At 53.3% G+C, this 14,602-nt stretch overlaps 1 protein-coding gene across 7 annotated transcripts in view; it reads left to right on the forward strand.

Annotated features, from left to right (window-relative positions):
• Nucleotides 1–14,331, forward strand: part of TEP1 (telomerase associated protein 1) — a 63,296-nt gene extending 48,965 nt beyond the window's left edge. For 4 of the 7 annotated variants that reach the window (XM_069879129.1, XM_069879131.1, XM_069879130.1 and 1 more), the window contains 10 exons: nucleotides 198–585; nucleotides 842–990; nucleotides 3,420–3,520; nucleotides 5,151–5,315; nucleotides 6,594–6,823; nucleotides 6,931–7,036; nucleotides 8,798–8,877; nucleotides 10,472–10,576; nucleotides 11,248–11,261; nucleotides 14,133–14,331. In XM_069879129.1, the coding sequence (XP_069735230.1) occupies nucleotides 198–585; nucleotides 842–990; nucleotides 3,420–3,520; nucleotides 5,151–5,315; nucleotides 6,594–6,823; nucleotides 6,931–7,036; nucleotides 8,798–8,876 (1,218 nt within the window). In that variant the 3' untranslated portion in view covers nucleotide 8,877; nucleotides 10,472–10,576; nucleotides 11,248–11,261; nucleotides 14,133–14,331. Of the gene's footprint in view, nucleotides 1–197; nucleotides 586–841; nucleotides 991–3,419; nucleotides 3,521–5,150; nucleotides 5,316–6,593; nucleotides 6,824–6,930; nucleotides 7,037–8,797; nucleotides 8,878–10,471; nucleotides 10,577–11,247; nucleotides 11,262–14,132 lie in introns of those variants that run through there. The other 3 variants (XM_069879132.1, XM_069879135.1, XM_069879136.1) reach the window with 3 other exon arrangements.
• Nucleotides 14,332–14,602: the final 271 nt, after the last annotated feature.

Genomic DNA, 14,602 nt, shown 5'->3' on the forward strand with positions numbered 1-14,602 from the left:
AGTGCTAATTAGCATTAATTATAGTATAATTGCTGCTAACATTTCTTATATAGGGGTTATTAGTGGCTAATTAGTGCTAATTAGCGCTCATAAGGCGCTAATTACACTACAATTGCTACTACACGCCCTCAATGAGGGGCTATTCTTCCCTATGAGCCCCTAACGAGGGCTAATTAGCGCTAATTACCCCCTTCCAGGAGCCCCTCCCCACCGCCCTGTGCAGCTTTGGGGGGGCGGAGGCCGTGGGCGTGGCCGTGGGGGCGGGGCCTGCGATAGGCCACGCCCCCTCCATTGAAGTCAATGGGGCTTTAAGCCACGCCCCCTCCATTGAAGACTATGGGGAGCGAGGCCACGCCCCCTCCATTCAAGTCTATGGGGAGCGAGGCCACGCCCCCTCCATTCAAGTCTATGGGGAGCGAGGCCACGCCCCCTCCATTCAAGTCTATGGGGAGCGAGGCCACGCCCCCTCCATTGAAGTCAATGGGGCCTCAGGCCACGCCCCCTCGGGCTCAGGCCACGCCCCCCTCGTGGCGGTGGCCGCAGCGGCTGATGGGACCGTGAGGGTGATCGAGCTGCCCCCCCCCGGTGAGACTGACTGGGAGGGGACTGGGAGGGACTGGGATATACTGGGATATACTGGGAGGGGATTAGGGGGGACTGGGAGGGCCTGGGAGGGGCCTGGGACATACTGGGAGGCACTGGGATATACTGGGAGGGGATGGGAGAGGCACTGGGAGGGGCTCGGATGGACTGGGAGGGGACTGGGACATACTGGGAGGCACTGGGATATACTGGGAGGGGTCCCTGACCTCCCCCCCACCCCGTTTTCCTCTCCCCTCAGAGTCCCCCCCCGCCCCGGACCAGGGCGCGTGGCGGCGCGGCCCGGTGACGTCACTGGCGTGGAGCCCCGCGGGAGGTCACGTGGTTTCCGGGGCGGCCGGGGGCGCCCTCAGCTTGTGGGGGAGGGCGGGGCTGGAGGCCGAGGCGAAGGTGGGTCACGTGATGCCGGGGAGGCGGGAAAGGGCGGGGTCACGTGATGGGGAGGGGGGCGGGAAAGGGCGTGGTCACGTGACGGGGAGGGGGGCGGGAAAGGGCGGGGTCACGTGATGGGGAAAGGGGGAGGAGGGAGGGGGAAATGGCGGCGTTTTGGCGGGAAAAGGGGCTTTTTGGGGAGAAACGAGGGGGTTTGAGGCAAATCGGAGGGGGAAACGGAGGGTTGTGAGGGGAAAATGAGGGGTTTGAGGGGAAAATGAGGGGAAATGGAGGTTTCTGAGGAGAAAATGAGGGGTTTGAGGGGAAAATGGAGGTTTCTGAGGAGAAAATGAGGGTTTTGAGGGGAAAATGAGGGAAAATGGAGGTTTGTGGGGAAAATGAGGGGTTTGAGGGGAAAATGAGGGAAAATGGAGGTTTCTGAGGAGAAAATGAGGGGTTTGAGGGGAAAATGAGGGGAAATGGAGGTTTCTGAGGAGAAAATGAGGGGTTTGAGGGGAAAATGAGGGGAAATGGAGGTTTCTGAGGAGAAAATGAGGGGCTTGAGGGGAAAATGAGGGAAAATGGAGGTTTCTGAGGGGAAAATGAGGGGTTTGAGGGGAAAATGAGGGAAAATGGAGGTTTCTGAGGAGAAAATGAGGGGCTTGAGGGGAAAATGAGGGAAAATGGAGGTTTCTGAGGAGAAAATGAGGGGTTTGAGGGGAAAATGAGGGAAAATGGAGGTTTCTGAGGAGAAAATGAGGGGTTTAAGGGGAAAATGAGGGAAAAATGGAGGTTTGTGAGGAAAAAATGAGGGCTTTGAGGGGAAAATGAGGGAAAATGGAGGTTTGTGGGGAAAATGAGGGGTTTGAGGGGAAAATGAGGGAAAATGGAGGTTTGTGAGGAGAAAATGAGGGGTTTGAGGGGAAAATGAGGGAAAATGGAGGTTTCTGAGGGGAAAATGAGGGGTTTGAGGGGAAAATGAGGGGTTTGAGGGGAAAATGAGGGAAAATGGAGGTTTCTGAGGAGAAAATGAAGGGTTTGAGGGGAAAATGAGGGAAAATGGAGGTTTCTGAGGAGAAAATGAGGGGAAAATGAGGGAAAATGGAGGTTTCTGAGGAGAAAATGAGGGGGTTGAGGGGAAAATGAGGGAAAATGGAAGTTTCTGAGGAGAAAATGAGGGGTTTGTGGGGAAAATGAGGGAAAACGGAGGTTTCTGAGGGAAAATGAGGGGAAAATGAGGGAAAACGGAGGTTTCTGAGGGAAAATGAGGGGAAAATGAGGGAAAACGGAGGTTTCTGAGGGGAAAATAGAGGGGGTTGAGGAGGGAATAGGGGGATTTGAGAAATAGAGGGAGAAACAGGAGTTGCTGAGGGAGAAATAGAGGGAGAATAGAGGTTTCTGAGGGAAAAGTAGAGGGTTTTGAGGAAAAAATGGAGGTTTTTAGGAGAAATGGGGAGTTCTGAGGAGAAAATGGAGGGTTCTGAGGGAAAATGGAGGGTCTCGAGGAGAAACTAAAGGGGGTTGAGGAGAGATAGAAAACTAGAGGGTTTTGAGGGGAACGTTGAGGGTTTTGAGGGGAACGTTGAGGGTTTTGAGGGGATAATTGAGGTTTTGAGGGGAACGTTGAGGGTTTTGAGGGGATAATTGAGGTTTTGTGGACAAAATAGAGGGTTTTGTGGACAAAATAGAGGGTTTTGAGGACAAAATAGAGGGTTTTGAGGACAAAATAGAGGTTTTGAGGGGAAAGTTGAGGGTTTTGAGGGGAAAGTTGAGGGTTTTGAGGAAAAATTAGAGGTTTTGAGGAAAAATTAGAGGTTTTGAGGGGAAAGTTGAGGGTTTTGAGGGGAAAATTAGAGGTTTTGAGGGGAAAATTAGAGGGTTTTGAGGGAAAATTAGAGGGTTTTGAGGGGAAAGTTGAGGGTTTTGAGGGGAAAGTTGAGGGTTTTGAGGAGAAAGTTGAGGGTTTTGAGGAGAAAGTTGAGGGTTTTGAGGAGAAAGTTGAGGGTTTTGAGGAGAAAGTTGAGGTTTTGAGGAGAAATGAGAAGTTTTGAGGAAAAATTAGAGGGGTTTGAGGGAAAAATTAGAGGGGTTTGAGGGAAAAATTAGAAGGGTTTGAGAAAAATTAGAAGGGTTTGAGGAGGAAATGGAGGGTTTTGAGGAGAAAATGGAGGGTTTTGAGGAGAAAATGGAGGGTTTTGAGGAGAAAATAGAAAGGTTTGATGGGGAATATGGAAGAAAATGAAGAAAATGGGAAGTTTAAAGAGGAAATAATTTTGAGAGGAGAAGTTGTGAAGAAAATGGGGATTTTTGAGGGGGAAATTTGAAATTTTGAGGGGAAACGTTGGGGTTTTGAGGGGAAACGTTGGATTTTGAGGGGCAAGTTTGGAGAATGGGGATTTGGGGGGGTCCTTGAGGGCGTTTTGGGGTCTCTCCCCCCCCTTGCTCAGGTGGCCGCCCCCCCCATCTCGGCTCTGCTCTTCCGGACTCCCCACGAGATCCTGGTGGCGGCCGGGAGACGCCTGGAGCTGTGGGAGCTGCGGGGGGGCAGGTGAGTCCTGACCCCTATACGTGGCTCCCAGCCCCCTATACGTGGCTCCCAGCCCCTCTATATGGCCTCAAGCCCCCCATAAGTGGCTCCCAGCCCCCCATAATTGGGTCCCACCTTCTCTATATGGCTCCCAGCCCCATAATGTGGGTCCCAGCCCCTCTATATGGCCCCCAGCCCCATAAGTGTGGCTCCCACCCTCTCTATATGGGTCCCAGCCCCCCATATGTGGGTCCTGTCCCTTCTATATGGGCCCCAGCCCCATAAGTGTGGCTCCCAGCTCCTCTATATGTGGCCCCCACCCTCTCTATATGTCCCTCAGCCCCATAAGTGTGGGTCCAACCACCTCTATACGTCTCCCGGCCCCCTCTATACGTCTCTCAGCCCCTTATATGTGGCTCCCAGCCCCCTATAAGTGGACCCCACCCTCTCTATACGCCCCCCAGCCCCTCCATAAGTGGCTCCCAGCCCCCTCTATGTGGCTCCCAGCCCCTATGTGTGGCTTCCACCCTCTCTATATGGCTCCCAGCCCCCTATATGTGGCTCCCGCCCCCTCTATATGTCCCCCAGCCCCCTAAATGTGGCTCCCAGCCCCCTATACGTGGTTCCCAGCCCCATAACTGTGTATCCCACCCCCTCTATATGGCTCCCAGCCCCCTCTATATGTCCCCCAGCCCCCTAAATGTGGCTCCCAGCCCCCTATACGTGGTTCCCAGCCCCATAACTGTGTATCCCACCCCCTCTATATGGCTCCCAGCCCCCTCTATATGTCCCCCAGCCCCCTAAATGTGGCTCCCAGCCCCCTATACGTGGTTCCCAGCCCCATAACTGTGTATCCCACCCCCTCTATATGGCTCCCAGCCCCCTCTATATGTCCCCCAGCCCCATAAGTGTGGGTCCCACCCTCTCTATATGCCCCCCAGCCCCCCATAAGTGGCCCCCAGCCCCTCTATATGGCCCCTAGCCCCATAAGTGTGGGTCCCAGCCCCCTATACGTGGCTCCCACCCTCTCTATATGGCCCCCAGCCCCCTATATGTGGTTCCCACCCCCTACAAGTGGCCCCCCGCCCCCTATAAGTGGCTTCCACCCTCTCTGTATGGCCCCCAGCCCCCTCTATGTGGCTCCCACCCTCTCTATATGGGTCCCAGCCCCCCATATGTGGGTCCTGTCCCCTCTATATGTCCCCCAGCCCCATAAGTGTGGCTCCCACCCTCTCTATATGGCTCCCAGCCCCCTATATGTGGCTTCCACTCTCTCTGTATGGCCCCCAGCCCCATAAGTGTAGCTCCAAGCCTCTCTATATGGCTCCCAGCCCCATAAGTGTGGCTCCCAGCCCCTCTATATGCCCCCCAGCCCCATAAGTGTGGCTCCCAGTCCCCTATATGTGGCGCCCACCCTCTCTATATGGGTCCCAGCCCCCCATATGTGGGTCCTGTCCTCTCTATGTGGCCCCCAGCCCTGTAAGTGTGGCTCCCAGCCCCCTATATGTGGCTCCCACCCTCTCTATATGTCCCCCAGCCCCATAAGTGTGGTTCCCAGCCCCCCATAAGTGGCCCCCAGCCCCTCTATACGTCCCCCAGCCCCTCTATACGTCCCCCAGCCCTCTATAGGTGTCGTCCCCCCCCCCCCCAGGCTGGTCCCCGGGGGCGCGCTGGGGCGGCTGCCGTGCCCCGTGCTCCAGGCCCTGCTCCCCGCGGCCCCCCCCGAGCCCCCCCCGGGCCCCCCACGCCCCGTCCTGCTGCTGACGGCGGGGGGGCAGCTCTGGGGCCTCCAGGAACGCCGCCTCCGGCCCCTCCGGTGAGACTGGGGGGGACTGGGAGGACTATAGGGGTTACTGGGCCATACTGGGAGGCACTGGGATGTACTGGGAAGCGCTTAGGGCCATAGAGAGCCTAGGGAGGGGGCGGGGCTTAAGGGATGAATGGGGCTTAATGGATGAATGGGGCTTAAGGGATGAATGGGGCTTAAGGGATGAATGGGGCTTAAGGGATGAATGGGGCTTAAGGGATGAATGGGGCTTAATGGATGAATGGGGCTTAATGGGAGGGGGCGTGGCTTAAGGGATGAATGGGGCTTAATGGGAGGGGCGGGGCTTAAGGGATAATGGGGCTTAATGGGAGGGGGTGTGGCTTAAGGATCAATGGGGCTTAATGGGAGGGGGCGTGGCTTAAGGATCAATAGGGTTTAATGGGAGGGGGCGGGGCTTAAGGATCAATAGGACTTAATGGGAGGGGGTGTGGCTTAAGGATCAATAGGACTTAATGGGAGGGGCGTGGCTTAAGGATCAATAGGGCTTAATGGGAGGGGCGTGGCTTAAGGATCAATAGGACTTAATGGGAGGGGGCGTGGCTTAAGGATCAATAGGACTTAATGGGAGGGGGTGTGGCTTAAGGGATTCAATAGGACTTAATGGGAGGGGGCGTGGCTTAAGGGATGAATGGGGCTTAATGGGAGGGGGCGTGGCTTAAGGATCAATAGGACTGAATGGGAGGGGGCGTGGCTTAAGGATCAATAGGACTTAATGGGAGGGGGTGTGGCTTAAGGGATTCAATAGGACTTAATGGGAGGGGGCGTGGCTTAAGGGATGAATGGGGCTTAATGGGAGGGGGCGTGGCTTAAGGATCAATAGGACTTAATGGGAGGGGGCGTGGCTTAAGGGTCTAATGGGGCTTAATGGGAGGGGGCGTGGCTTAAGGGTTTAATGGGACTTAATGGGAGGGGCGTGGCTTAAGGGTTTAATGGGAATTAAGGGGAGGGGGCGTGGCTTAAGGGATTCAATGGGACTTAATGGGAGGGGGCGTGGCTTAAGGATCAATAGGACTTAATGGGAGGGGGCGTGGCTTACGGGTTCCATAGGACTTAATGAGAGGGGGCGTGGCTTAAGGGATCCATAGGACTTAATGGGAGGGGGCGTGGCTTAAGGATCAATAGGACTTAATGGGAGGGGCGTGGCTTAAGGGTTTAATGGGGCTTAATGGGAGGGGGCGTGGCCTAAGGGGTAATGGCGCTTAAAGGGGGCGTGGCTTAAGGGAGGGGGCGTGGCTTAAGGGCCTAATTTAATGCTTTTTCCCCCAGGATCTTGCGCCGTGAGCCCCTCCCTCCCTCCGTCTCCTTCCTGCTGGGGCTGCTGGGCCCGGAGAAGGTTCCGGAAGGTTCCGAGGGGCCGCCCCACTCCCAGGATTCGGGCCCCCCCCCCCAGCGAAGGCCTCGAGGAGGGGGTGGGGACCCCCTGGGCCTGGCGGGCGCTGCCCGACGGCTCCGTCCTCGTCTGGGGGGGGGAGGCCCGGCCCGGGGTCACCCGCCTGGTGAGTCACGTGACCCCGGGGGAGGGCCTCGTGACCTTTATAGCGGCTCCCAGTGGCTCCCAGTAAGGCCCAGTCCCTTCCCAGTGCTCCCAGTGTCTCCTTCGCAGGTGCCGGCGGGGGAGGGGTGGCGGCTGCAGTGGGCGGAGCTTCCGGACCCGCCCCTCCCCCACCGCGGCCCCGCACGCTGGTTCACGGGAGCCGAGCTGGTGCCCGGTGAGCCAACTGGGGGAACTGGGAGGGACTGGGAGGGTTCGGGGGGAACTGGAGGGATTCGGAGGGGTTGGGGGAGAAATTTGGGGAAAATTTGAGGAAATTTGGGGAAAATTTGAGGAAATTTGGGGAATTTGAGGAAATTTTGACAAATTTGAGGAAATTTGGGGGGAATTTGAGGGAATTTGAGGAAATTTAGGGGGAATTTGAGGAAATTTGGGGGGAATTTGAGGAAATTTGGGGGGAATTTGAGGAAATTTTGACAAATTTGAGGAAATTTTGACAAATTTGAGGAAATTTTGACAAATTTGAGGAAATTTGGGGAATTTGAGGAAATTTGGGGAATTTGGAGGCAAATTGGATGATTAGAGGAAATTTGTGGGAAATTTGGAGGAAATTTTGGGGAATTGGAGGAAATTTGAGGTGAATTGGAGGAAATTTTGGGGTGAATTGGAGAAAATTTTAGGGAAATTTGAGGAAATTTTGACAAATTTGAAGAAATTTGGGGGAAATTTTGGGAAATTTGGGGGAAATTTGAAGAATTTTGGGAAAAATTTGAGAAAATTTGGCAGAATTTTGAGAAAATTGGGTGAATTGGAGGAAATTTTGGGGAAATTGAGGAAATTTTGACAGATTTGAGGAAATTTGGGGGAATTTGGAGGGAAATTGGATGATTTGAAGAAATTTGGGGGAAATGTGGAGAGAAATTGGTGAATTTGAAGAAATTTAGGGAAATCTGAGGAAGTTTTGGGGAAATTTGAGGAAATATGGGGGAAATTTTGAGAAAATTGGATGATTTAAAGAAACTTGGGGGAAATTTGGAGGAATTTGAGGAAATTTTGGGGAAGTTTGAGGAAATTTGGGGGAAATCTGAGAAAATTGTGTGAATTTGAGGCAATTCTGGGGAAATTTGAGAAAATTTTGGGGGATATTTGAGGAAATTCAGGGGAATTTGGAGGAAATTTGGATGATTAGAGGAAATTTGGGTGAAATGTTGACAAATTGGAGGAAATTTGGGGGAAAATTGGAGGAAATTTGGAAGAAAATTGGAGGAAAATTGGATGATTTGAAGAAATTAGGGGGAATTTGGAGGAAATCGGGGGAATTTGAGGAAATTTTGACAAATTTGATGAAATTTGGGGGACATTTGGAGGAAAATTGGGCAAGTTTGAGGAAATTTGGAGGAAAATTTGACAAATTTGAAGAACTTTGAGATAATTTGGAGGGAAATTGGATTTGAAGAGATTTGGGGAAATTTGGAGGAAATTTGGGCAAACTTGGGGAAATTTTGAGAAATTTGAGGAAATTTGGAGGAAAATTCGATGATTTGGGGGAAAATTGGATGTTTTGAAGAAATTTGGCTTGAATTTTTGTGCTTTGGGGTCGAATTTTTGTGCTTTGGGGTCGAATTTTTCTGCGTTTGGGTCGAATTTTTCTCCTTTGGGGTCAAATTTTTCTCCTTTGGGGTCGAATTTTTCTCTTTTTGGTCAAATTTTTCTCTTTTTGGTCAAATTTTTCTCTTTTTGGTTAAATTTTTCTCTTTTAGGGTTGAATTTTTCTCTTTTAGGATTGAGTTTTTCTTCTTTTGGGTCGAATATTTCTCCTTTTAGGTCAAATTTTTCTCCTTTTGGCTCGAAATTTTCTCCTTTTTGCTTCAAATTTTCTTCTTTTGCTTCAAATTTTCTCCTTTTGGCTCAAATTTTTTTCTTTTTGGCTCAAATTTTCCTGTTTTGGGCTGATTCGGTGCCTTTTTTCCTGTCGCAGGCGCCGGGATGTTCGTCTCTCGCTCCGACGGGTCCCTCTGGCTGCTGCGCGAGTGGGGAGAGCCCTGGATCCGCTATAGGGTCAGAGCCTCGTATAGGGGCCTGGGGGCCACGTATAGGGGCCTGGGAGCCACATATAGGGGCTGGGGGCCACATATAGGGGTCTAGAGTCACATATAGGGGGCTGGGACCCACATACAGGGCCCTGGGATCACATATAGGGGGCTGGGACTCAGACATAAGGGTCTGGGGGCCACATATAGGGGTCTGGGAGCCACATATAGGAAGCTGGGACCCACATAGAGGGGGCTGGGACCCACATATAGGGGACAGGACTCACACTTCTGGCTCTGAGGCTCCCATATAGTGGGCTGGGGGTCCTATATAGGGGGCAGGATCCACAGTTATGGGTCTGAGGGTCTCATATAGGGGGCCGGGATCTATATATAGGGAGCTGGGACCTATATATAGGGGACTGGGAGCCACATAAAGGGGTCTGGAACCTTTATATAGGGGGCTGGAGGCTACATATAGGGAGCTGGAACCACATCTATGGGGTTGGGAGTTACATATAGGGGTCTGGGGTCACATATAGGGGACTGGGATTCATTCTGTGGGGCTGGGGGCCACATATAGGGGTCTGGGACCCACATATAAGGGACTGGGACTCATTCTATGGGGCTTGGACTCACATATAGGGAGTTGGGACCCACATATAGGGGGTTGGGACCCATTCTATGGTGCTGGGGGCCACATATAGGGGTCTGGGACCCATTCTATGGGGTTGGTGGCCACATATAGAGGGCTGGGGTCACATATAGGGGACTGGGATACATTCTATGGGGCTAGGAGCCACGTATAGGGGGTTGGGACCCATTCTATGGGGCTGGGGGCCACATATAGGGGACTGGGAGCCATTCTATGGGGCTGGGGGCCACATATAGGGGACTGGGACCCATTCTGTGGGGCTGGGGGCCACATATAGGGGACTGGGATCCATTCTATGGGGCTTGGAGCTACATATAGAGGGCTGGGGGCCACATATAGGGGGTTGGGACCCATTCTGTGGGGCTGGGGGCCACATATAGGGGACTGGAAGCCATTCTATGGGGCTAGGGGCCACATATAGGGGTCTGGGACCCACATATAAGGGACTGGGACTCATTCTATGGGGCTTGGACTCACATATAGGGAGTTGGGACCCACATATAGGGGGTTGGGACCCATTCTATGGTGCTGGGGGCCACATATAGGGGACTGGGAGCCATTCTATGGGGCTTGGAGCCACATAAAGAGGGCTGGGGTCACATATAGGGGACTGGGATACATTCTATGGGGCTAGGAGCCACATATAGGGGGTTGGGACCCATTCTATGGGGCTGGGGGCCACATATAGGGGACTGGGAGCCATTCTATGGGGCTGGGGGCCACATATAGGGGGCTGGGGGCCACATAGAGGGGTCTAGGACCTCCATATAGGGGTCTAGAGTCACATACAGGGGGCTAGGACCCACATACAGGGGCCTGGGGTCACGTATAGGGGGCTGGGACCTACGTATAGGGGTCTGCGGGCCACATAGAGGGGGCTGGGGGCCTCATATAAGGGGCTGGGGTTCCCTATAGGGGCTGGGTGTCCCCTATAGGGTGTGGGGCTCACCTCTGGGCTGCCTTTCAGGTGTCGGGGGGCTCGGTGAGGTCCCTGCGGGCTCTGGGCTCCCGGCTGCTCAGCACCGACGGCCACGGCACCGCGCGGCTCTGGGACCCCCGGGGGGGGCCCCCGGTGAGGGGCGGGGCTTAAGGGAGGGGGCGGGGCCTAAGGGAGGGGGCGGGGCTCAAGGGGGCGGGGCTTAAGGGAGGGGGCGGGGCTTAAGGGAGGGGGCGGGGCTTAAAGGAAGGGGCGGGCCTACGGGAGGGGGCGGGGCTTAAGGGAGGGGGCGGGGCTTAAGCGCTGGGCCCATTGGTTTAAAGGGGGGGTCAGCTTAGCGCTGGGGCCATTGGTTTTAATGGAGGGGCGGGGCTTAAGGGAGGGGGCGTGGCCTAAGGGCTTGTGGGCGGGGCTTAAGGGGGTTTAGGTGCCATTTAAGGGCACTGGGGGTGCCTTAAGGGGTTGTGGGCGGGGCTTAAAGGGTGGTGGGCGGGGCTTAATGGGTTGTGGGCGGGGCTTAATGATAATGGGAGGAGCTTATTGGTTTGTGGGCGTGGTTTAAGGGTGGTGGGCGGGGCTTAAGGGGTTTTAGGTGCCATTTAAGGGTGCTGGGGTTGCCTTAAGGGGTTGTGGGCGGGGCTTGGGGCTTGTGGGCGGGGCTTAAGGGGTTTAGGTGCCATTTAAGGGCGCTGGGGTTGCCTTAAGGGGTTGTGGGAGGGGCTTAAGGGTTGTGGGCGTGGCTTAATGATAGTGGGAGGGGTTTAAGGGGTGGTGGGAGGGGCTTAATGGCTTTTTTTCTCTTCTAGGAGGCTCATTTTCGGTGCGCGGGGCCCATCACGGCCTGCGCGGTGCAGGGGGGGGACGAGGCGGCCCAGGTGGCCCTCGGGGACCAGTGGGGCCACGTCTACCGGCTGCTGTGGGGCCCGGCCTGAGCGGTGGGGGGCCCGATATAGGGGCCGGGGGATGTATAGGAGGCGCCTATAGGGGTGGGGGGGATGGTTAGAGGGGTGGGATTCACCTATGGGCAGGGGAAGGTGATGTATGGGGGGCTGGGGGTTATATATAGGGATTTGGGGTCACATATAGGGGTCTGGGGTCACATATAGGGGTCAAGGAGCCACATATAGGGGGCTGGGAGCCACGTGAAGGGGCTTGGGGTCACATATAAGGGGCTGGGAGCCATATATAGGGATTTGGGGGTCACGTATAGGGGGTTGGGACCCATATACAGGGATTTGGGGGTTACATATAGGGGGCTGGGGTCGCATATAGGCAGCTAGAAGTCACATATAGGGGGCTGGGGATTGCATATAGGGAGCTAGGACCTGCCTATAGGGATCTGGGGTTACATGTAGGGGGCTGGGGCCACATGTAGGGGGCTGGGGGTCACATATAGGGGGCTAGGACCCGCCTATAGGGGTCTGGGAGCCACATATAGGGGGCTGGGATACACATATAGGGGGCTGGGGGTCACATATAGGGGACTGGGTCACATATAGGGGGCTGGGATACACATATAGGGGGCTGGGGGTCACATATAGGGGTCTGGGAGCCACATATAGGGGCTGGGGGCCACATATAGGGGGCTGGGGGTCACATATAGGGAGCTAGGACCCACCTATAGGGGGCTGGGGTCACATGTAGGGGTCTGGGGGTCACATATAGGGGGCTGGGAGCCGCGTATAGGGGGCTGGGGGCCACATGAAGGGGTCTGGGGTCGCATATAGGGGGCTGGGGGTTACATATAGGGGTCTGGGGGCCACATGAAGGGGTCTGGGGTCACATATAGGGGGCTAGGGCCCACATATACGGGGCTAGGACCCATGTGAAGGGGTCTGGGGTTACATATAGGGGGCTGGGGTCACATATAGGGGGCTAGGACCCACATGTAGTGATTTGGGGGTCACATATAGGGGGCTGGGACCCATATATAGGGGGTTGGGACCCCCATAGAGGGCGCTAGGACCCAGCGGCGGCGCGCGGCGGGCGTGCTTCCCGCCTTGGCGCCATAAAAGGCGATAGGGGGCGTGGCCTCGCGGCTCGAGGCTATAAAAGCCGGCGCCGAGGGCGGCTCAGCCGCTTCTCCAGGGGGTGCGCGGTAAGATGGCGGCTCCGTGAGGCCAGGGGGGCGCACAAAATGGCGGCTCCGTGAGGCAAGGGATGAAGAAAGGGGGGGGGGGGGGGGTTGGATCCCGACCCGCGTTCCCCTCGCCGCCTGCAGCCCAGGGCGCAGCGAGGTTTTAGCGGCGTCGCAGAGCAAAAATCAAACCACGAAAAGCGGCTTCTTCACCCGGGGCGGGCGGAGAGAGCGGAGACGCTTCGGATTTTGCGGGGTCGCACAGCGCCGGCGCGGTTCCTTCCTTTAGCCTCTGGTTTATTCCCTTTTCTCCTTCGTTTTCCCCCTTTTCTCCTTCATTATCCCCTTTCTCCTTCATCCCCCCCTTTTTCTCCTTCATCCCCCCCTTTTTCTCCTTCATTCCCCCCTTTTCTTCTCCATTTCCCCCCTTTTCTCCTTCGTTTCCCCTCTTTTCTCCTTCATTCCCCTCTTTTCTCCTTCATTCCCCCCTTTTCTCCTTCGTTTTCCCCCTTTTCTCCTTCATTTTCCCCCTTTTCTCCTTCGTTTTCCCCCTTTTCTCCTCCATTTCCCCCTTTTCTCCTCCATTTCCCCCTTTTCTCCTTCGTTTCCCCCCTTTTCTCCTTCGTTTCCCCCCTTTTTCTCCTTAATTTCCCTCTTTTCTCCTTCATTTCCCCCCCTTTATTCCATTTTTTAATCATTTTCTATCCCATTTTCCCCAAATTTATTATTTTTAATCACTTTTTCTCAACTTCTACCTAAATCACATCATTTTTTCCCCTTTTCACGTGGTTCCTCCCCCCCATTTCTTTGTTTTTACCTCATTTCTAGCTCTTTCTCTTCCAATTTCCATTAATTCAACTGCTTTTTAACCTAATTTCTTCTTTTTAACCACTTTTCGACAGTCGCTTTAATCATTTTAATAATTTTCTGTGAGATTTTGCCATAATTAGCGGATTTTGCCTCATTTTCGCTTCTTTCCCTGCCCCAAACCACCACAAACTCTGATTTTTTTAAAGCTTTTGAAGAGATTTTTCTGCTTTTTGGGGTTTTTTGACTCTTTTCTGCTCCTTTTTGACCCTTTTATTTTCTTTTATGACTCTTTTCTCCTCCTTTTGACTCTTTTCTCCTCCTTTTGACTCTTTTCTCCTCCTTTTGACTCTTTTCTCCTCTTTTATGACTTTTTTCCTCCTCCTTTTGACTCTTTTCTCCTCAGTTTGACTCTTTTTTGCTCTTTTTTGACTCTTTTCTCCTCCTTTTGACTCTTTTCTCCTCCTTTTGACCCTTTTCTCCTCCTTTTGACCCTTTTCTCCTCCTTTTTGACCCTTTTCCCCTCCTTTTTGACCCTTTTCCCCTCCTTTTTGACCCTTTTCCCCTCCTTTTTGACCCTTTTCCCCTCCTTTTTGACCCTTTTCCCCTCCTTTTTGACCCTTTTCCCCTCCTTTTTGACCCTTTTCCCCTCCTTTTTGACCCTTTTCCCCTCCTTTTTGACCCTTTTCCCTTCCTTTTGACCCTTTTCTCCTCCTTTTTGACCCTTTTCCCCTCCTTTTTGACCCTTTTCCCCTCTTTTATGACTCTTTTTTGCTCTTTTTTGACTCTTTTCTCCTCTTTTTCCAGGTTTCTCCTGCCAGGCAGACGTGGAGCTGGGCTGGGATCACCTTGAAAATATCCAGATTTGGGTTTAAAGCTTTAAAAATACTTTTTTTTCTATTTAAAAGCCTTTTAAATCGTTGATTTCTGGTTAAAAAGCCTTAAAATCGTTGATGTTTTGCATTTATAGCCTGAAAAATGTAAATAAAGGTGGTGGAAAAAGGGAGTTTGTGGCAAAAATGGGTTCGAAACGCTTGGAAATTGGGGAAAAAAGGGGAAAAAAGGGAAAAAAAGGGAAAAAAAGGAAAAAAAAATGAGGAAATGGAGGGAAAACCGGGTTGAAAATGGGGGAATTGGGTTAAAAATGCAATAAAGGAATGAAAAAAGTGGCAAAAAATTGAGGATTTTGATTAAAAATGGGAAGAAAGGGGAAAAAAATGAAAAAATGGGGACTAAGAGGGAAAATTGAGGTAAAGGGAGTAAATTAAAAGGGGAAA

This window comes from Phaenicophaeus curvirostris, chromosome 33, assembly GCF_032191515.1.
Source record: "Phaenicophaeus curvirostris isolate KB17595 chromosome 33, BPBGC_Pcur_1.0, whole genome shotgun sequence".
In the NCBI taxonomy this organism is placed as follows: domain Eukaryota; kingdom Metazoa; phylum Chordata; class Aves; order Cuculiformes; family Cuculidae; genus Phaenicophaeus; species Phaenicophaeus curvirostris.